Here is a 23940-nt window from a genome sequence, read left to right as displayed (position 1 = left end):
ACAAAATTCCTGTCTTTTGAGTTGTGACATGGACATAAATTCTTGTCTCACTCAAGTTCCTCCAATAGTAAATCATAAGATATACTTAGCATTTTTTTAAAGGATATTACTTTTAAAGGGAAAGAGGGTGGCTATGAAATCTAAGCCCCTCAAGCTCTTACATCTCAAAAAGAAATGATGAAAGACAGAAATTAAGAGAATTGAAAAAACCAGAAAAGCAGCATGACATATGGCCATCAGGAGAAAAGGGTGGACTGGCCTTCACGAAGTTCAGTCACTATCAAAACAGACAAAGGAAGGACCACAGCCTGAGGTCTTCATTGAGCAGAGTGGCACTCAGCATGGTGGACTGACTCTACCAGCTGCCCATCCCTGCACCGCTCATGGGAATCATTAATCTTCATTAGAAGAACTGTGCTGTTAGCTCCTGCCCTGGGGCGGGTGCTCGGTGTGCCCAGGGAAAGTGGCATAACTCCAGTGTTGGCAGTGGCTATTGTGCTCTGATTCTTCCTAATCGCAGTTCCGGTGGGCAGCTCTGACTGTCAACTTTACCTTCTCACTGCCCACATCACACGATCCTGCTCTAGCAGCACCCTGCTTGGCTTTCAAGACCGTGTCTGTTTCGTGCTTTGAAGGGGCTCCCTGTGGCACTTGCTCTAAATCTTAAGTCTGACCATCGAAACATGCCCTACAGACCTGACACCAATGTCTGGGGCTCTTTTCTCCCATCAGCACCACACACACACAAAACACAAACAAACACACACATACACAAAACACAAACAAACACAAACACAACTTAAAGACATATCCTCCCAAGCCTGACGGCCTGATTTCCATTCCTAGGACCTACGTGGCAGACAGAGAGAAATGACCACTGCAAGTTCTTCTCTATCTTCACACAGGTACTTGATTTACACATGCACACACAAATACACAAACAAATCCAAAAGGCGGCAATACTTTTAAAAGCTTAACTTTTTAATGAGCACACGTGTGTTACATTCTAAAAGCCTCCATACCTGAAGATAAATATGTAGCTATCATGTGGAAAGGTGAGTAAATATAAAAGGTATTTTATCTGCATTTGTCATCAAGGGTTTGTTGTACTGTTTGTTTGGGGTTTTTTTTTTGTCATTTTTTGGTTTTCTTTTCTTTTTTTTTCCTTAGGAAATTATCTAAGATTTAATTCTTGGACCTAATATTCACTAGAGAAATTTAATTGAACACTAATCACTTCTGATTTATTCTTAGTTTTAAATATGCTTTGGGATCTAATTAAATTTTATTAAGATATGAATAAGAGATACTGAGTCAGAACTCCCCGGGAAGCACACGTTGTCTATGGGAAGCAAACTAACGGGCACAGGATTGGAGAGAAAAGCTGCCAGCAAGGCAGCCAGACTTCAGAGCTTCAGCTTGAGATGGACATCCATCTCCGCATGCAATGCGTGTGTTATGAGCTGTGATAAGCAAAAAGGCTGCTTTTATTTTGGAAGGTCCTGTGCATGCTAGCTCCATTACTTTTCAAAGTGACCAAACTCATATAAAAACAGCTTCTGGGAAGACGAACTTGTCTGGACCCACAGTTCGAGAGGGTTGTGTCCATCACAGTGGAGAAGGCACAGCGGAATTCCTGGCAGCGGGAGCATGTGGCTGGAGCTCTTCACATCTCAGAGGACCAGAAAGGAGGTAAGGATGGGTAGTGCACTCTCCCCTTCCTCCTGTTATTTTGTCTGTCCTCAACCCTGTGGGCTAGTGTTGCCTATAATCAGGGTGGACATTCCCTCCTCAGTTCAGCCTCTCTGCAAACTCACATAGACACACTGAAAAGTGTGTCTCCTAGGTAACTCCAAAGCCAACCATGCTGACAGTGCAGATGAACCACCACAGTAACTAAATGCTCTGTTTTTGAACCAATCCCCCCAGCTCCAATCTGAGTAGTTAAAAAATATACAAGGAAATACATGAACAGGAGCAAATGAAAGCAAGCTGCATCTATCTGTGATAAAGTTAAAAATAAACTTCCAATGCTCTAATTCTTTACTTTTACTACTTCCTGTATTATATGAACAGGAATACTTCAGAGAATTTGGCATCACAAAGTACGGTTTTAAGCATTTTAATCTTCTGACAATTCCCCCACAAAATACTTGTACTGATGGAAAGGTGTTAACTCAGACTGCTTCTCCTTTGCAGAGGCTAAGTTTCATAAATGTCTTAAAAATAAGTAACTGCTTCATACCACATGTATAATTTTCACCTTTTATGCTTGCTAACGTGGCTGGCATGAAATGTTCTATGCTATAAAGACATTCATCTAGAAGCAAAATAACGAGAAAATAATAACAACGGTAATAAATATTAAAGAATAGAGACGGGAATGAAGAGTTCAGTGCGTCCTCAGAATGAGTACCAAGCAATGTTGTTGAGCTAAAGGGACACTGAAGAATAAAGGTGGGATGTCTAGTTTTAACTGTTGTCACATGTTGACTCTAGACAAGGCATCTCTCTGAAACAGTCCAGGGTTTTCTCCACCACAGTACAAGAGCAGCGCCACGCTCCTGCTGAGGCACATAGAAGATAACAGAACAAGGCTTGTTTCAGTAACTCCTATATTTGACTTTGCTATAAATTCGTGTAACCTATACCAAAATCTGGAATAACAATTCACATTTGCTTAGGCTAGCAAGGACCTTTTGACCTGCACCACCTCCCTTACCTGTTTAGACAGCATGGCAGGTAGTATTTGTGTACCATTCTCAATATGAAAGAAGCCAAGGCTCAGCATTAAAAATTGTAAAACTGCTGTATTTATAGGTGCCTCCTTATTTTACACCTGAAAACCAAACAATGGTATTATTATTATTACTAAGTACAAACATATGACAAGGAAGGGAGAGTTATCACTTTCAAATGGCTGCATAGACATCCCCAAAACATCATGTAAGCTAGTCTACAACAGAATCAGAAAATACACTGCCAAAGCCTTACCCACCTCCTTCTTCACACCCATGACAGACATTGCTGAATGGTCACCACACCATACATGCTCAGTCATGCATAGATTCAGGATTCTTCTACTCATAATCCTATCCACAGATGTCACTGTCCACCAACAGAAGCCAGTGTATAAGATGAAGTTCCAAGGCTGACCTCTGGAAACAGCTGGAAGGTTAACAGCTGGTCCTTGGGCCTCACCTGCTCTGCAGCTGGCAGAGAATCTTCTGAACACAAGTAAAGTTATACTGCATACCTTTCATTAACATGGAATAAATGGATAACAAAGGGATAAAGTTTTTTACTTTGTACAAGTAAGTTTGCTTGCACATGGGATATTGCTCTGTAGCCCAAGTTGTCCTTGAACTCATAGTCTACTTGTGAGCCTCCTGAACCGACTAGCTTGTGTTTTGAAGCACGGTCTTCACATTTGCCCACTACTTGCATGTTAGACTAGACTACCTGCCCAGTGAACTCCAAGAATCCTTCTGCCTCAAGCTCCTTAATACTGTAATTGTATGTGGCCACCATGGCGTCCAATGTTGTTGTGGTTTCTAGGGAATGGGCAAGGGTCCCCATGTTAGCACAGCACTTCAAGTGCTTTACAGACCGAGCTACCTCTCCTACATCAGCTCTGACTAACTCACTGACATTTCTAGACTCCCTTGTTGAACATGGTCAGTGGGGACTCTGGCCAGAGCAGTAGAGCTCCATGGCTTTATTTCTGACATTACCTACAAAACAGATCATCTGTTTGTATCTGTTTAGCCACGATGCTTGCTTGTTATATGTTCTCGCATGAAATTATCATCTGTACTCACTCATAAGTGATTTTTAAACATAAAGCAAAAAAAAAATAAAAAACCCAGCCCACAAATCACAATCCCAGAGAACCTAGACAACAATGAGGACACTAAGAGAGACATACATAGATCTAATCTACATGGGTAGGAAAAAAAAAGATCTCCTGAGTAAATTGGGAGCATGGGGACCTTGGCAGAGGGTTGAAGGCGAGGGGAGAGGCAGAGAGGGGAGCAGAGAAAAATACAGAGCTCAACAAAAATCAATTTAAAAAATTAATTTTTTTCTCACTTTTCTAACAAATAAAATAATATAATCGAAAGTGTCATTTAGGTCATGGAATATTTTTTTTCCCTCTAAAATCAAACCAAACCCTAAATGGAAACATCTTAAATATTTTTCATCAGCAAGTTTTCATCACGGGGAATATCTAAACAAAGATGAGAGATTTAATTCAAAGGGAAAAGGGCACTGCTCACCATTTCCAAAAGTTCTCACCCCAGCCTGAAAATCTATACAGAGGAAGAATAAAATCAACCACATGGGCTTGGGCTAAGATTAGACTTATTGACGTCAGCGTGGTTTTCAAGACATGCATATGGATGACTGCAGAAGCCGAGGGGAGTGCATAGCTGGCGTGTCTGCGTGTTTGCACATACACAGCGACTTTTAATAAAAACTCTGTCAACTAAGGATGACTGGAAGCAATGAAAACTCCCACCAGCCGGACCTGGTAGCATATGCTTGCAATCCTAGCTACCAGGAATGCCAAGGAAGGAGAAGAGCAAGTTCAAAACCAGCCTCAGCAACTTAAGCATAAAAAAAAAAAGAGTGCTCTGGAAAAAACTTCATGGTAGATTGATAAGCCTACCAGGAACCAACAGATTATTCCCAAACCACGGTCCCACAGCCATCCTAGTCGAACTCAGTGGGTCCCAAAACAAAACAAAAGACATGAATGTGGGAAACGCATTGAGGTGTGTGTGACAGGAGCGAGAGGGAGACGGAAGGGGTAGATGTGAAAGTCCTCTGCCTGCACTGCATATATGTGCCAGACTGTCAAACCAATTAATTTTTAGAAAAGCCTACATGTAGAGCATTTACTAAAGAGTCATGAGACCCTTGGTTCAACGCCCATCACCACAAAATAAAAAATAATAAATAAATAGGAAATCATAGTGACAGTCTAGCATAAGGAGCACCTATATTCTGTTTAGAAATTTCAGATTGCGAAATTTCAGAGAATGTCAGATTGCAAAAACAGAGCAAGGGAAGTCTAAGGTGAAAAAAATGTTCACACATGCTAGGTACATGTCAAAGAGACAGAATCTTAAAGTTTATAAAAGCTACATCTGGCCAGAACCAGCCATGTGACCACGAGACCCCATTGAAACAGCAGACAAATGGGGGAATTAAATAGAGAAAAGAATGCCCCTTCCTCCAGTGGAAGGCCAACTAGTACAGAGATTGAGCATGGGGCTGGTAGACAGCCACTACGTGTCAACCATCAGTAACAACAGATTCGACCAAAACCCACCAACGAATACAAAAACCAGTGCGTGACGTCTGGGAAATGGGCAGAATATCTACACAGCCTTCAAGGGTCTTTCTTCAAGATGCTGATTAATTCAGAGACAATTACAGAATACTGCAGAGATAATTATTAATTACAAAGAAACATGTGACCGAAGACTAGATTAACATGACCAATACAAAGACAAAGGAAATGCTAACCCTTACATATGGGCCAAGAAAGACACAGGTTTCCTTCTGTGGGATACTTGCCCCAAATGCATGGCCTACAAGTGCTCATAAGAAATTGTTAGAGAAACACAAAGTGATGACATCCCATGAAATATTTGGTATGTATGTTTCAAAAATATTTTGGTCTGAGCCATGGAGAACACCAAGGAACAAGGCCTTCTAAAGATAGCAGGAGGGCTGGAGAGATGCCTCAGTGGTTAAGAGCATTGCCTGCTCTTCCAAAGGTCTTGAGTTTGATTCCCAGCAACCACATGGTGGCTCACAACCGTCTGTAGTGAGGTGTGGTGGCCTCTTCTGGCCTTCAGGCATACATATAGACAGAATATTGTATACATAATAAATAAATAAATATTTAAAAAAAATAAAGATAGCAGGAACAAAACCCGTCTGAACTTACAGAGACACCCCCCCCAGGGGGGGGGCAGCATGTTCAGGATTTGGGCCTGGTGGGGTCCCAGCACTCAGAGAAGTGGACACAAACCAAAATCCTTAACCCAGAACCTATCTCTAAATGATTAGCACTCACAAATGAAAAATTAGTTTTCTCTAATGGAGTCTGAGAATAAAAACCACTCAAGATGAGGTCCCATGGCCAGCAGTAGACAGACAACACAAAACGAACTCAATCGTATTTTTAAGAGTTTTTTTCTTTTTATTCTTTTCTTTACTACAAGTCTATTTGGTTATATATTATGGTTTCTAATTTTGTGCATTCAGGAGATGTCTGTGGTGCCTATCTCTCTGTGTGTCTTTTTCTTTGGCTCTTTGTTTTTCTGTTAATATTTTTGTTTTGTCTTATTCAAATTTGTTTGTTTTTATTTTATTACTTTTCCTTCCTTCCTTTCTTCTTTCCTTCCTTTCTTTCTTAAATGCCTGTTTGGGTAGGGAGGGCCTGAGAGGAGTTGAAGGAGAAGGACCCATAATTGGAATATATTATATAAAAAAAATTATCTTTTATTAATATAAAAACAAATCAAAAATTTTTAAATTAAAAAACAAAGTGCAATTTGACCTGTGAGTGTAGACTCTAAGTATTCTCACCCAAATGAGAAATAAGAAAGATAATTATGCAAGAGAATATTTTGGTATGGAAGACAAAATTAAAGAATTATTATTCTAAGGTCAAGGAAACTCAAGAAATTTGAAAACTGAAAGAAATCCATGGCCAGTTGATGGCAAATTCTGTCAACTCAACATTCCCAGAGATTACCTGAGAGAGGAATCCCCATCCTACATGTGGGAGGCACCATTCTACTGACTGGGGTCCTGGCACCATGGTATTCTATTCTATTGACTAGGGCCCTGTCCTGAAGTAAAAGGAGAAAGTGAGTTCACAGCTGCATCCAGGTCCCTGTTTTCTGACTGTGAATGCCATGTGACTAGTGGCTTCAACCTCCTGCTACCATGCCTTCTTCACTACGGTGACTGTGCCCCTACACACTAAGCTAAAGCAACCCTTTCCTTAAGTTTCTTTTGTACTGTATCTTGTTGAAGCAATAGTAAAAGTAACTAATATCACAGGGGATTGTCTTTCCCTGTGAAGACCATCACAGGAAGTAGTGACAAAATATGAATCAATTGTGGCAGTGACAGTGCTGTGCCCTTGTTTATTTCCTGGTTTAGATTACCATTTTGCATGTATGTAAGAATTTATTTTAATTAAAAAATATGTGGTGTGTGCAGGGGTGGAGGGCTTGCAAGATGGCTCAGCAGGGAAAAGTGCTTACTACCAAGTCTTGTAACCTGAGTTCAAGCCCTGAGAAACCCTTCATGGTGGAAGGATCAAACTACCTTCTGAATGCTTTCCTCTGACATCCACGCATGTACTGTGGCACACATGTGCATGCATGCATGAACACACTCAAAGACACACAGATAAATATAAAAACGCTGATCTGTTTATGAGATTGACGCTGTTTACTGCATGAAAGGGGCACCTCATACCTGCATAAGAAAGGACGAACAAATGTGGCCAGCAAAGGGGGAAGTCAATGGAGATGCCGCATTCTAGGTGAAGAATGCACAAACACATGAGTCTGAGAGCCTGAAAGTACATTAAAATAGGGAAAACAAATCCTCCAGTCCTTAAATGGAAGTAAAAAGGAAGCAAACATACCGTCATGCTGATCTATGCTCCCTTCTGCCACTTGCATTGGTCTCAGAACATCATCTTTGCTGTAAGGACACACAGTGGTGACATTGGCTCTGCAAACTAAGCAGTTTGGCTGCAGAGGGAAGGCCCTGCTTGGCTTTCAACCCATCCTGATTAGCAAAGACTACTACACACAGAGGAGGAGCGGTTTGCACCACACTCTCTGGGGCCCCAGATTTCCTGACTACCCGAAGGTCTCCAAGTCAGAAGACTTTTGAGATGAACATGCGTTTATGAATTCTGGAAACGAACAGGCTGATGGTACTTTCTCTACACCCACAGACCCACATTTGATGGCTTGAACAGAGAGCGATTTCAACCACACAATTGCTACAGGCTTTTATCAGCACCGGTTACAAGCCCTATCCAACTAACCAATAGTAGACTGAGCTCAGTCTTCCAATTCATAAAGTTTCAAGATGTAACTACATCTATCTCTCTATTTCTCTCCCTCTCTCTCTCCATCCCTCTATCATCTCTATTTTTAAATATAATACATATAAAAATATAAAACACATATGTATTTATGAGATAGACACACACATGCATATGAGAGAGAGAGAGAGAGAACACAGAGAGAGAGAGAACAGAGAGAGAACAGAGAGAGAGAGAGAACAGAGAGAGAGAGAGAGAGAACAGAGAGAAACTGCATAAGCACAGCTTCAAAGATAGCTTGCCAGGCTCCCCATTTGACGGCTTTCTTATGCTTTTCTCTCAATGGACAATTTAGCCAAAGGAGGTGTTCAGAAAGTTTCCCAAACATACTCATGCGGTAGTAGCAACTGGGGTAACAGGGAGGTGGCCCAGTGTTGGCTAAACTACAGAAAGATGGTTTGTACTCTGCCTGGACACCCTGAGGGTTTTTTGAGAGTAGATTTTTCAACTTTTGCTCTTTCTTACATAACCACGTTAGAGCTGGGTGGCATCTGATTAAGTCTAAACGCTAGATCACAGAGGAAAGTGTTCTGCTTGTGAAGATCCCACCTCCATCAGTTAACCCACACTTTATCTGGGTATATGAATATGAATATTTCAAATTGCTGGAAATAAAAAGCATACTGTTTCTTTGAGAACCTTGGGAAATGTAAGGTAGAGGAGTCTTACACCATATTTCCCAGACAACTCCAAAAACAAGCTAAGAGGCAGAAAACCAAAACCACCAGGGAAGTCAGGGTTTCATGAGAGGACTATCTAGAGAAATGTATTATAATCTCCTAGTAAGAACAAGCTCATATGCAAGTCAAGGAAGAGTCAAAAGTAGAAAAAGTACCAGGAGGGTCAAAGGTGGAGGAGTAGAAAGGGTACAAAACAATCAGAAGCCAACACTGACGAAGGCAGGAGCTTGTGTCTCTGAGCAGATGTGAGAGAGAACAGCAATGTCTACATATACCCAGGCCATAGGGGACACACAGTGCAGGCAGGCAGAGAGCAAGTGCTCCTGCCGCCGGTGCTGGAAGGGCATTTAATGCAAGGAGCTTCACATCTCCAGCTCCAGCTTCCTTACTAGGCCTTGGCAGTGCAAGGGCAAGGGTCCCACTGGGGACTGTCACTCATCAGTCTGAGAAGAGACAGGTGCTGGCAGCTCTGTCCCTGACCAGCTTGACTGTAACCCATTCAACACCATGAAAAAAAAAGTTTGCATCAAGGATGGCACTTATGGTAACCAATGCCCTGGCACCATGCAGCTGGCATGGCACATTGCACCTACACAGAGGTGCGGCTTCTGCCAGCATCACCGCATCTTCTGAAGCCACTGTGCCCGGGTGCTCACATAGCGACTCATTGTTAGATAATCTTCCATTCACTCTTACAGTCTCGTCTATCATTTTACACGTCTAAATGGATGTGTGCACACATAGTTTTGTGGCTTTCACTTCATGACAGCATTGAGTTCACCTCGATTGTTATGGAAGGTGGTGCTGGGGGAAGAGGGCAGATCCGGCTGTATGTGGATGAGGACACTGTTCTGTTCTGGTTTCAGAAGCAGGCTCCAGGCAGAGAATAATGCAGACTCGCCCTGCAGAATGGATGAGGCTGCATCTCTCTCTGGATTTAAAATCAGCAGCCTCTTGTAAGAACTAAAGTTCCCCCATGAGGTTCTGCTACTAGCTTGCTCACTGCCTTGAAAACACGAGATTTAGTGTGGGAAAACAGAAAGCCTAACTCTTCCCATGAACACACACACACCCCACAGCACCATCAGGCTCATGCCCTGGTAATAAACCCTAACACAGACAATGAGGTGAACTGGAGAACATATCTGCAGTCCCGAGAATCACTGTATCATGTCAGGCGAGATTAGAACTCGACGGAAAAGGGCAACACAGTGTCAGCCGTGATTATGTATGTGGCGGCTCTCTATCGGGATCTCCCTCCTTTATGTCTCAACACTGGGGCCTGATTAATATTTTACATACTGTCCAAAGTGGGAGTGGGACTTACCAGAAACCCGTACTGAACATTTCAAACACAGATCATCCTCTGCCAAGAGAAAATCCTGCCCAGCTGGAGATTTCGCGTTTGCAAAGCTTAAGAGCAATGAGATTCCGTGACTTGGAGAAACTGGCTGTCCCACTGATGCCTTGGCAAGACAGGCTGTACTTATCTTTTTGAACAATAGACTCAGAAAATGGATTCGCTTTCAAAAGCTATGGTAATGCATTTGGGCTCTGCTGTCCAAGCAAGCTGCTCTTAGAGAATGCACCACGCTAGGCTGGAAAGTCCAAAGCACAAGATTTAACCCCAAGTTCAGAACTCTTTTGCAGGTCAAATGCAGTGTAACCATCTTAATAGTATCCTTAAACAAAACCAAGTAGGCTTCAAATACATAAATGACCACCTGGCTCTTAGTCTCAGCCTTAACTCAGGTATTTGGCTTCCCTGGGAAGACTCAACCACGTTTTTTATTAATTTTATTCCCCAGAGGACATAAAATTACCCAGAAAGAAACCACTGCTCAATTGGTTCATGTAAAATTAGAACATTGACAATACCGTTCTCCGTCTTCTTTGCACTTTGTGCCCCCAGGAAAAGAAGCCTGTGGTCACATGAACATGGGTGATGCAAAACTTCACTTATGGTTTAACGTAAAAATTCCCAGGAAATGCAGATGTTGTGCAAAGGTGTCTGGGACAGCAAACTCCTCAGGTAGTTGTGCTGGCTTTCTGGCTTCCTGTTTGGTGATTATGGAAGTGGATATAGCCACAGATGACCTTCCTGGGGCATCTAGCAAATCACCTTGGAATCTCGTATTTGCTTTTTCTTTAGCAGGAGTTTGAATAATTAAGTTCCCAGAAATATTCATTAAATGAGAAATCTGAATGATCCAAAACAGCACCCAGATGAAGTCGGGTCTCTCAAACTTGGCAACAAGAGCCCACACAATGAGGTGAGAAGCAACCGGCTTCCTGTCTGCACGCTAGAATTCTGCCATGTGTTACCCTAACTCCAAAGCGCTGCATGGTGCCACTGAGAGATCTCCCAATGACAGCCTTCAAGCTGCTACGCAGTAACTGAAAATGAAGAGATAGATGGGTGTGAAGTGAGAGGACCCCAACATCCACTTTGACCTGTTTGTCTCTGGGCCACCAAATCAGACCTCAGGCAAACAGCCGAGAGGGGAGTGTGAAGGAACACAAACAATGCCTGTGTTGAGGCTGCACTGTGGTGTGAGCACCGAGCAACAGACAATGACTTTGAGGCTGACACACTCACACCCAGTATGTACAGAGTCCCAATCTGTCCAACAGGGTGCCGATCATCTGTTTCTAACTAGCATGTAAACCCTCTGAAGGTTGTTTTGTACAAGGCAGGAATAGAGGCATAGCAAACAGATGTAGGTCCCCATGGAAGCAGATGTAGGTCCCTGTGCAAAGAGCCAAATTGTGAACATGCCCCCTCCAAATCCAGCCTCTCCTTGCCGAATGAAACTTCACACCAAGGCAATCAACACCCGATCAGGTTACACACCACCAGCAAAGTATCCTGCTCCCCACCCATCTCCACATGAGGCACCCCTAACCCCAGCCCCTAAACATCCCTCTGCAAGCCAGGCAAAGGTGGATGGCAGGCAGTCTATCCAGACACCAGCCAGTGTTCACATACCTCAATAATCCTGTCATGAATTTGCAGGCCTCCTTCCTTGGCTGCCGGCCCACTGTCAACTATTTTGGATACAAAGATTCCTTCACTGGAGGGTCCATCTTGATTGTCCTTAGGGTTAAGAAAACACAGGCATGAATGCTAGGCATGAAAGCTGGCATGAAAAAATAAAATAAAATCAAAAACAACTTTGCCCTCTGCGACCCCAACTTGTCAGAAGTGGTGTTAAAGGTAAAAGCTGTTTGTTTCCCTTCATTTCTGTTTTAACTGAAACTGGCTCATATGTATTATAAAAATATTCCAAACTGGAGCCAAAGTCAGATGATGGGAGGAGTGCGCTATCTTCGAGCAGCCGTCCTCCTTCCTCCACGAGGCTTCTATTTCAGCGTGTGTATTCTGTCCAATAATACACATCACCTTCCTCAACACGAGTCTGCTCCTCCTCCTACACATAGCAGGATCACACCAAGCCCACTCTTCATGGACATAGCAGGATCACACCGAGCCCCCTCTTCAGGCACATAGCAGGATCACACCGAGCCCACTCTTCACGCACATAGCAGGATCACACCGAGCCCACTCTTCACGCACATAGCAGGATCACACCGAGTCCCCTCTTCACGCACATAGCAGGATCACACCGAGCCCCCTCTTCAGGCACATAGCAGGATCACACCGAGCCCCCTCTTCAGGCACATAGCAGGATCACACCGAGCCCCCTCTTCAGGCACATAGCAGGATCACACCGAGCCCACTCTTCACGCACATAGCAGGATCACACCGAGTCCCCTCTTCACGCACATAGCAGGATCACACCGAGCCCCCTCTTCACGCACATAGCAGGATCACACCGAGCCCCCTCTTCACGCACATAGCAGGATCACACCGAGCCCCCTCTTCAGGCACATAGCAGGATCACACCGAGCCCCCTCTTCAGGCACATAGCAGGATCACACCGAGCCCCCTCTTCAGGCACATAGCAGGATCACACCGAGCCCCCTCTTCAGGCACATAGCAGGATCACACCGAGCCCACTCTTCACGCACATAGCAGGATCACACCGAGTCCCCTCTTCACGCACATAGCAGGATCACACCGAGCCCCCTCTTCACGCACATAGCAGGATCACACCGAGCCCCCTCTTCACGCACATAGCAGGATCACACCGAGTCCCCTCTTCACGCACATAGCAGGATCACACCGAGCCCACTCTTCACGCACATAGCAGGATCACACCAAGCCCACTCTTGGACCTTAGGTGTATATTTTCTTTTCATTTCCATTTATTTCCCTTTACCTTTCCACCCCGCTTTCCATCCCACTACCTCCTCTTTTCTCTCTGTTCCCTCCCTCCCCTTTCCATATTTCCTTTCTTCCCTCCATCCTTCAATCCCTTCATTTCTTTTCTTCCCACCCTTTCTCTTTCCTTCTTTTCTCTCTTCCCCTTCCTCCATGCCTCTTTTCTTTCCTGCTTTGAAAGCAACTAAGCCACACTTCCTAGCACTGCCCTGCTTCCCCAGTCTGAACAGGACTCGAGTTCAGGAAGGAAGGACAGTGTCTGTAGCTCTTACCATCAGATAAGATAAATCACTCTGATTTAGTGTTTTGAAACATCTTTGCTCACAGACACCTAACAACGAGTCCTTAGCAATTTGAATAATTGGGCCAAATTTATACAAGAGGCAAACACAGTTGGCTGACCCTCTAGAGACTGCCCTGAGATTTCACTAGACACTGGCCCCAGTTGCTACCCACACAAAGAATTGCTCCAGGAGTCACTATGTGATAATCTAATTATGAAATGAGATATTTACGAATAAAGATGAAGAGGGCAGCTCATTTCTCAAAGTCCCTCCTTTCCCTGACTGGAAAAGGATCCAACTGCTTGTTCTGGCTCCAGCTTGCTCATGAACTTCTTTCTACACGGTACTGGGACAAGTCTTTTCCAAGTGTTTAGAATGTTCTAGTGATTAACAGATGGGTTCTTAAATTACATGGCACATGCATGTGCTGTTTCCAAACAAAAGCATCTGATAATATGCTTGATCTTATGACTTGAAAAGGGAGCAGAGGACACTTCAGAGCACTCCAAACCAGTGTCATGCTAAATTCTTTCCCACAATGCCAGAAGAGCTATTTTAATAATGCTCTCTATAGAAGTACATAAAAATACCATGGCCCAAAAGAACTATGAAAATATAACCTTTTCTTTTTCAAACAGGAAAGAGAGATGGAGAGAGGGAAGCAAAACAAAATATAGAATGGAAGGGAGGGGAGGGAAAGAGATAGAGAGAAGGAAAGGGAACCATTCTAAGGAACTATATCTAAGGCTAAGAGAATGCACTCCGCAGACTCTTCTCCCTGCCCTCTCTCCCTCCTTCCCTCCTTTCCTCCCTCCCTCTGTCTCTCTTTGGCTCTTACTTTCCATCTCTGTCTCTGTCTCTCTCTCTCCATATATGCCAGAACAAAGCAAAAACGCCAAGTTAGCACGAGCATAAGTGCTTATCCATGCTCCATTGCTGCATGTCATAGACATATCTCTAAGTGCCACCCGAGTTCCATCAGTGCTTCCTTAGAAGATGGGTCGGCATTGCCATGGGTGTTGCATGAGGTTCTCTTTACCTGGCATCTCTGCTTACCATCTCAGCACTCAGCTCACACTAACCCTTAATCAGCTAAGAAGCTACAAGTATCCTTTCTCTCTTAGCAGCCTCATTCATGCCTGCATCCCAATCCAGCTTCCTACACGAGCATCACAAATGCCAGTACAATGAGGGTTTCTACTTACCAAGGACTCATGAGACAGCAGGTGCCTGCATCATTTAATCCTCACAATAACCCCAGCAGTAAGAACTACTGCCGTCTGTCCCACAAGAGGAAAGCCTGAATTCAGAAAGGCTAAATGCACATAGCTAAAAAGCAGCATTAGTTCATAGAGGAGATCCTCAAAGGCCATCCTCTTTCCCAATGAGAAAACTTGCAAAACACGGATGCAGAGGTCCAACATCTCATCCGCATGGCATTCTAATTAAGGCAGCTGAAAAGCCTCACTGGACAGCTAAAGGTTTCTAAGCAAGCAGGGTTTCCCACAGAGGAGATGCGATGTATCTCATGAGAAAAGGACCTATCTTTATTTACCCACTTTACATTTCCTGGCCAGAGAGGAGATTCAGGAAGGGATTTGGGTTTGGTTTGCTCTGCAAAATACTAAACTGTGTCTAAATAATTATTATAAAGGGATGCAATAAAGTTCAAGCAAAAAAACTGACAGGAACAAGCGAGACCCAACACTGGAATTAGTGTAAGATGGTGGTGAAGGCTGAGGCCAGGATACAGAAAATACGAAAAATGCTGTGATTATAAGTCAGCTGGGCTGGGAAAGCACTTGCTTTATAAGCATGAGGACCTGAGTTTCAAGGTACTGAAAAACTCTGAACACACACACACACACACACACGTATGCATGCGCGTGCGTGGACACACACACACACACACACACACACACATGAATTTATACACATAGGAATCACAAGAATGAAATGAAGGAAAACCATTCCTGACAGCCAGATTTCCCCCTTGGGTATCTGTCTCCTCTCTTAGCCCGCCTGGCTCCTCCTCTAACATACTCCAAGTCAGATCTATTTATCAAGGTGAACTAATGTATTTGTTCAAGGAGAACTAATGGGATTTGTTTTATTGTCTTGAGGCAAAGAAAAACAACAAGAGTTACTTTCATCTCAGGAGTACCGAGATATAAAATACACTTGCCCAGGGCCTAAGTGACAGGAAATACCTGACCAGCTACTACGTCTTAGGGGACATAAGAATTGATAAACAAGCGCTGTGGTTTGGCTGACAGCACCGTGCAATGACAGTCCTGATGTCAGAGTCCCTGGGCTGGGCTATTTCACAGCCCAAACAAGCAGCAAACAGGAATTCCTTGAGAAACACACTCACCATTCACATCACTTTCAGCTTCAAGACCTGATCGTGTGTATGCCTGGCGGCTCAGTTCTGGTTCGCCTGAAACTTGCTATGTAGACCAGGCCGGTCTCAAACTCAAGAGATCTGCCGGAGTGCCTTTCAAGTGGTGGGATTAAGGACATGTGCCACTGTGCCTGGAATTCAGCTCAGCTTTTTCCTGTGTTCCAGAGATCTGCCAGACCCTCCAGGTAAAGGGCAGAATACATTTAGATTTTGATAAGCTTTTTCTGCTCATCAGGAGACGTACATCCAAGAGGACAGTAAACACATCCATGTGGAATGGAACTTTCCTCTGGTTTCTGATGTTTGCTATATGTGGTTTATATTTGTGTGCACTTGTGTATAAGAATACTCCTGTGCACTGACGTGTGTGTATGTGTGTGTGTGTGTGTGTGTGTGTGTGTGTGTGTGTGTGTGTGTGTGTAAGATCACAGGTAGGCATCAGGTATCTTCCTCTATTGCTTTCCACATTTTAGAAAATGGCTTTTACATTTTATATGGATGTGAATATGTAGTTCAGAGGACAGCTTGAGGTAGTCAGGTCTCTCCATCATGTGGGCCCTAGGAACCAAACTCAAGTGTGCAAACACTACTCACTGGACTATCTCACCAGCAGCTCCAAAACTCATTTTATTTTATTTTATTTTATTTTATTTTATTTTATTTTATTTTATTTTTTGAGACAGTTTTTCACTGAACCTGATCTTGCCTTTCGAGCTAAACTAGCTAGCTGGGATAGTTAGTATCTGGAATCCCCCTGTCTCTGCCCAACTTCCATCATTATAAATACAACGTCTGGCTCTTTATGTGGCTGCTGGGGATTGAACTCCAGTCTTTGCACAGTGAGCACTTTACTCACTAAGCCAGTTAGTTACTCAGGTCCCCATGCATATCATTAGTTCAAGACCAAATCAACAGAGAACTCTCAGGAAAGCTACAAAATCAAAATCAGGTTGGGGTTGTATTTAAATCAACTTTATTTATTTATTTATTTTTTTGGTTTTTCAAGACAGGGTTTCTCTGTGTGACAGCCTTGGTTGTCCCACTTTTTAAAAGGAAAAGAAGTGGGAACCCCCCCCCACCTCTTTGAAAAGCAGAAACCATCTTCCCAGGGAGTAGGCATGACCTTTCACCCCTCCTGGGGTGAGCCTGCCAAACAGCCTCCTGGACCCAGCATAATGGGTTTCTCAGCAATCACCAACCATAGCACCTCTCCTCACCAGGATTTTGTAAACACTGGGCTTTGATGTGGTTCCACCTGGGGCAGAGGCAAGGTCTTCCTAGTTCGGGCTCTGTTCCCTGTAGCAGCTTCTGAAACTTGTATTAAGTGAAGTGGGTCTTAGTTTACAGAGGTTGCTTTAAAACTGACAGCGGGAGGTGGGCAGAGGAGGGGCCATCATCACAGATGCAATTAAAGGGAATCCCATCTTGTCTCCACGCTAAGTCACTTATGGCCTTTCTTGTTCTGTCTTTTCCTTTAGGGAGCTGTGTGTGCTGGCCAAGGCCTCTAGTGATGAGCAATGCCCCCTCCCCCTACACACCCTTACCAATAGGTCCTTTTATAAGTTGGCACTTGCCCAAGGTCTTCTTTGTTGTTAGCTGAGGTCAAATGCTTACATACTGAGGCTTGCCTGTTTCCCTCCCCCTTCCCCAAACTGGGGCTTCAAGGAACTAGATCAGAACGACCTGATGACACACAGCCTGGAGTCATCACCAGCTAGGACACACAGCCTGGGGTCATCACCAGCTAGGACACACAGCCTGGGGTCATCACCAGCCAGGACACACAACCTGGGGTTATCACCAGGTAGGACATGCAGCCTGGGGTCATCACCAGCCAGGACACACAGCCTGGGGTCATCACCAGCCAGGACACACAGCCTGGGGTCATCACCAGCCAGGACACACAGCCTAGGGCCATCACCAGCCAGGACACACAGCCTGGGGTCATCACCAGCCAGGACACACAGCCTAGGGTCATCAGCAGCTAGGACACACAGCCTGGGGTCATCACCAGGTAGGACACGCAGCCTGGGGTCATCACCAGCCAGGACACACAACCCAGGGCCATCACCAACCAGGACACACAGCCTGGGGTCATCACCAGCTAGGACACACAGCCTGGGGTCATCACCAGCTAGGACACACAGCCTGGGGTCATCACCAGCTAGGACACACAGTCTGGGGTTATCACCAGCTAGGACACACAGCCTGGGGTCATCACCAGCTACAAGAGGGAAAACAGTAAAGCCCCAGTCTCACAGGCTCTCCAGTTTGGTAAGATTTTCAGAGATGATGGGAATCTATGAGCTCATTCCTCTGGTTTCGTAAAGTGGGAAAGGCTGCGGCCCCCACCCGACGTTTAAAATATTGTCCCAGACAGATGACGCTCATCATTTTATCTACTACATATCGTTTATGACAAAACTGTCAGTTTTTAAAAACAAAACTTTGTTTTTGAAACTGTGGTTTTGGCTAAAGGCTACAGGAATTCCACCATAAATCTCATGTCACTCCCCTTGAGTGAAAACACAGTGTGGTAAGTCACTGCCCACATTATTCCAGACTCCAGGCCCAGCACTGACTGCATCTCCTTTTGATCACTTCTCTGCATATCCCTCAACTCTAATCATTTGATTATGTCTAGTTGCCCCAAATCCTACCCCTGTCCCTACTCTAGTTTTGCGAGTGCTGCCAAACCCACTGTTTTCTATCTTAGTGATTTTAAATAGCTTCAAAAATGTGTGTGTGCGCGCACACATGTGGGAGGGTTCATATGTGCGGAGATAAAACATAGATCATGACTCAGGGCACAGTGATACATATGTAGAAAACCAGCACTCAGGAGGCCGAGACAAAAGATCACACAGTCTAGGCTAGAGTGGATTTGTAGCAAGAGCCTACCTCTAAACCTAAATGTTCCTTTGATTGAGCAAAGTTCTATCCATCTTTCAGAACTCAATTCAGTGGCCCTTATCTAGGATTCTTCCCCCTTCAGGGCATCTCTAGTGGTCCTCACCTACCTCATCAACCTCTCTATGGAGGTGTGAGCTCCAGGAAAGCTGGGGCAGGAGATATTACCCATCTCTATAGGGCTGGCACCTTCTTCTGCTTGGGGATTCAGCACACCATCTTCTCTAGGTTTTCCTGACTCCCATTATTACTGACGACCTTTGCTTTGCCCTTCGATTCCCTTTTTCAACACACTTTTCCCACTCCTATAGTTGACAAGTGGACTTGCTTTGTGCCCGACTCAACCCCTGTCCAGTAATCATACTCTGTGACTACAGAGCTCCAATCTCTTTGGCCTCTACTGGACTTATCCACTCCTAGCAAATAACCGTGTTTACTATGGATTTGTTGAATGAGCAAACCTTGTTTTCTTGAGCTATTTTTAGCTAGTAAGCCAGGAAATGGTCAGTGTGAGGAGAGGAAAAAGCAACAGCAGACACTCAGCTAATTCTCCTTGGATGATGAGAGCCTGTAAAACATTCCTTGCTATTCCCCAGAACTCCATCTGCAGACATTTTCTTCAAAGCTAAGCTGGCAGAGGGGAATTTGGTCCCTTCTATCTAGTAGAGAGGCCATCGAGGGATGGGGTGGTTAGAGTTGCCCTGATAAGAAGACTGGATGGGATGGAACCTTGTCCATGGGTAATGCCAAGGTGGCAGAACAGAGTTCAAGGTGTTATTTCCACATGGGTCCAGCTCAGTAGGGCGGTCACTGATCACCCATTTCTAACCACATCTATACAGCTTCTTTCAGCCCTTCAGCTACACAATCAGTGAGGTAACCCAAAAGGTTAACAGTTTGAAAGAGAGGTACTACTAAGCCACTACTGTCACACAAGCTTGTGAAACCTCAGGCACAGGACACTGCTTAGCATGAACAGGTCTGAGTGGGAAACGACAGACACAGAACAAGGCAAAGAGAGACAGCAGAATGAAGCTAGCGAGTGTCCAGTCCTCACACCCCAGACCTCAACCCTCTTCTAGCCTCCACAGAGAAATGGAAAAGATAGTTTAGCAATTAACATACCACACATGGCCGGCCGCCAATAATATTGAATCCCAGGGAGCCAGAATCCCGGTGAAGAACAAGAGTCAGGCTTTTGGTTTCTTCACCCTGAAAGACAACAAATTAGTTGAAATGTTGATTTACAAAAAGGAAATTGAGGGTAGGTATTATATATATGTGTATATATATATATATATATATATATATATATATATATATATATACACACACACACACACACACACACATATATAAAGCTAACTGTTTTATAAACCTTTATCTCTTGAGAAGTTTAGCCAACGAAAATTCTAGAACCCAATATGAAATTCAGCCCTGCCTTTAGGACCTCGCAGACATGCCTGGATATTGTCTCAACCTGGGATGACCACAAAAGAATGTCTGGAGGTGTCCAGACAGGCCACCAAGCATTCATTATCAATGACTCTTTGGCTTACTGATGCAGCCTTCTTCTGAGTGGCCTGCTGGACGCTGGCTGTCTAGACAGCCACTCTCTTGTTTGTTTCTCTACGCTTCTCAAGGACAGCATTCATGTCATGTCACGAGAGGGTCAAATGGCAATCCTCTCGGAAACGTGAGCGCATGCAATGGCCTGTCAATAGTCGTCTGTTTGGGGGACTCGGGGGCGGGGTAGTGTATGTAGGAAACTGTCAGCTGCAAAATGTGGAGTGAAAACAGAAAGCTCTGAATCGTGCTGCAAAGAGGAGGGCTCCTTTCCAGAGACAGTTACTGTCTGATGTACATGAAATATAGAACCACTTAGCACCAAATATGCTGGGCAGGGCTGGACATTATGACACCCTTAAATCCAACAAAATGAAGTCACCTGGGACAGGTCACACAAGTAGCCAAAGGAACAGAAATGCCGGGCACCCTAGCTAATGCTGTCAAGTGATAGAAGAACAGGAAAAGCAGATGCATTCTCATGTCCAAACTGTTCCTCTTTGTTCTGTGATATACACGTTAAACTCACTAACACTGCTTTGGAATTTTGTCTAGTGAGACAGTTTACAGCTTTCTGTGTTGGACACTGGGAATCACTAAATCCATTTCTTCCTGTGCTCTCTTAGAAGGGTGAAAAGTTAGAAATACATGGTACTTTGGACGAGTTATCTTACATGGCTTACATGCCTGGCTTTCATAACAATCAATAATGGAAACTGTACAGTTACACACTAATCCAAGGCAGATGGTTGTGCTTTGACAACCTCAAATGGTGTACGAAGAAAAATGCATGATCAAATGAACACAAAGTTTGTTTTCAAATCTACTATGTGAGAATCATGAAGAGAGGAGGGGGGCAAGGGGAGGAAGCAAACTTGGAAGAGAAGGGGAGGAGAGGTGAGGGAAGGGGGAAGGATGGATGAAAAAAAAGGGAAGGAGAGGGGCAAAAAGCAAAAAATTTTATTCTGCTGTATTTCCAGTGGTAACAGCTAATCTTTTCAGTGTTCGCTATGTGCCAGAAACTACACTTGAAGTAAAGTGCTTTATTTTGATGTGGGATGGTCTTCTGTATATTTGCTGCTTATATTGGTTCATAAATAAGGCTCTTTTGGCCAATGGCTTAGCAGAGTAAAGCCAGGTGGGAGATCTAAACAGAGATAGAGAGAAAGAGTAGGTGGAGTCAAGCAGACGCCAGCTAGCAGGCTGCCAAGGAAACAAGACATGTAGAAAATGAGGTAATGCTACAGCCACATGGCAATACACAGACTAATAGAGATGGGTTAATTTAAGATGTAAGAGCTAGCTAGAAATATGCCTGAGCCATTGGCCCAAACAGTGTTGTAATTAATATAGTTTCTGAGTGATAATTCAGGTCTGGGCGGCTGGGAAATGAAAGTGCAGTTTCTGTTTACATTATTTCATTTACTAACTCACACAGGTCTATAAACTGATGCCATTACCATTCTCCCACTATAGGAAGACTGCCCCAAAGTTGTTATCTGTCATTGGACTAACACTAAGTTGAGCTTGTACATAGATGAACACCCTCCAGTCCTATCCATCTGTCATACTTCTTTTTCTCACTGTAGCATGTAAAAGGTAATCTTAAGCAGGTCTTTAAATTCTATACCCTGCCCCACATGCTTCAGCTGCTAAAGTTCCTGGAAAGGAATTCATTGTAGGAAGACTTGCCCAGGAGACAGAAACAGAACAAAATCATGTTTGAATTGAACCATATATTTCCAAAGGATGCTATCTGAGGTGCCCAGAGACATGGCCTCAGGTATCTCGGAGCAATTAAGAAAACCATGCCAGAAACACATTATTCCTGAGCCCAACAGCAGCTTGCAAAGAACTGTCTCGATGATCAAGTTGGCCTACACCTCCTCCCCAGAAGCAATCGAAGGGAAGTAAGAAGGATGCTTCACAACCGCCTTGAACTAGTCTGCTGACAATACAGAATTCAGATGGCACACCTCTTAGGGCTGAGACACAGCAGTAATCTAACGTGCAGTAGACTCGCTAGGGATACTGAGCTGGCTAAGGTGAACGTCACTGTGAGCTGAGTTCTTTCATTTCTCCACCCAGCTACCAAAGGCTAGTCTCCGTTCTTCCCCACGAGCTTCATTCTGCTTTTCCTTTCCTACTGCTTTCCCCAGCAACCTTCACTAGCTCAGTTGTGCAGGTGAAATACAAACTGTGGTTTTCAACACCAGATGCCAGATGACACGCTGGAGATACTAAAATTCATCTCTGAAAAACTGGGTAATCTGTTCCTGGGCTCAAAATGCTTTAGAATCGAGTTGTGGAAATGGTTTCCATCCAGTTATATTTTCACCAACTAAAGAGAGGCATCCAAGGGAGATGTGCGAGGGCCCTCACCCTTGCTGCCTTCCTAACACGTCACACTTTATTACAATGGTATCTTTAATTTAGAAGAATATTTGAGCAGTACTGGATCATTCGGGAGCTTATCACAAGTCATGTTATGCAATTTTCTTCAAAATTAAATGTGGAGGAACTGACATGGGAACGAGTTCTTCTTATGGGAATGGCTGATTAAATGGCTCATCTGCCTCTGAGCACAGGCATTCCATTAGCACGTTAGACCTGGAGAAACTTAGGCTCGGGGACAAACAAACAAGGTTGGGTAGAAGTAAAGTAGGAGGAGCCTAAAGACTACAACCCAAGGCCTTTGAAACTCCAGCACCCATGCTCTCTGTAGGATAATGACAAATGTTTACATTCTATCCCAAATCCATCTGTCCCAGGTATGTCAATCTGCCACCTGAGTGGCAGCAATCCGAGAGGCAGAAGAAATACCAGGTCGACACATTTAACACCGGAGGGGGCAGGTGTGATGACAAACATAAGGCAGGCAGCTCAGACTCTGAGCAGAGCACAGACGAGATAGGCTGGGGGTCAGCAGAATGACAGTGGGGCACATGGCCAGGCAGAGGGGGTGATGGCCCTGGGAGCGAAGGGGATGCAAAGCAGGTGTCACTTGAGCCATCACAAACTATAAACTAGGAAGGCAGAAGAGAGGGGGACAGGGTTACTAGGGATGGCTGCACACTCCGGAGAGCACCAAGTCCCACCAGATCGTGGGGTTTAAGAATGAGAAGGAAGCAAGAGAAGGAAAACGGCAGCAAGCAGACGTGAGGAGAGCCCTCCTCGGGAGCTTTGCCTTCAGTTGTCCATACTCTGATGATTCCCATGTCTCTTCCCCTGAAGGATTTCCCAGAACCCAACAGACAGAGGAGCATTCCACTGCAATAGGGGTGGAAAAGAAAAGCAATTCATTACGGAGCCCAGAGACACCTCTATTTCTTGTAGCTGGGCAGAGAGTGCTAACACACTACCAACATGTTACTGCCATCCTAGAACTATGTCCCAGGAGATGGCTGGGCCCTCAGTGTGATGCAGGTCTTCTTGGGAGAGTCTTACATCTTTAGGGTGGAGAAAGGGCACAGATTAACCTTAGAGAAGGGGCTACGGCTATCGAGACTCAGTTGGCATGAGACTTTCAAATGGACCAGGCCGGCAGGTCATAAGAACTGGAAGCTCACTTCCCAGTAACATAAAGGTGACTTTGCTTAAAATACGCATGGCTACCCTCTACCGTTATGAACCTATTGGATCATCTGAACTCTCAGCTG

General features: G+C 44.4%; 1 protein-coding gene across 1 annotated transcript in view; it reads right to left on the bottom strand.

The window, feature by feature from the left end:
* Positions 1-23940, bottom strand: part of Pdzrn3 (PDZ domain containing ring finger 3) — a 226696-nt gene that overhangs the window by 191990 nt on the left and 10766 nt on the right. The window contains exons 2-3 of the mRNA XM_075983335.1: positions 19841-19927; positions 11822-11929 (exon numbers count right to left, since the gene is read on the bottom strand). Coding sequence (XP_075839450.1) covers positions 11822-11929; positions 19841-19927 — 195 coding nt within the window. The remainder of the gene's footprint in view (positions 1-11821; positions 11930-19840; positions 19928-23940) is intronic.

Source organism: Microtus pennsylvanicus, chromosome 8 (genome assembly GCF_037038515.1).
Source record: "Microtus pennsylvanicus isolate mMicPen1 chromosome 8, mMicPen1.hap1, whole genome shotgun sequence".
Classification (NCBI taxonomy): Eukaryota; Metazoa; Chordata; class Mammalia; order Rodentia; family Cricetidae; genus Microtus; species Microtus pennsylvanicus.
This window is presented reverse-complemented; position numbering and strand designations above follow the sequence as displayed.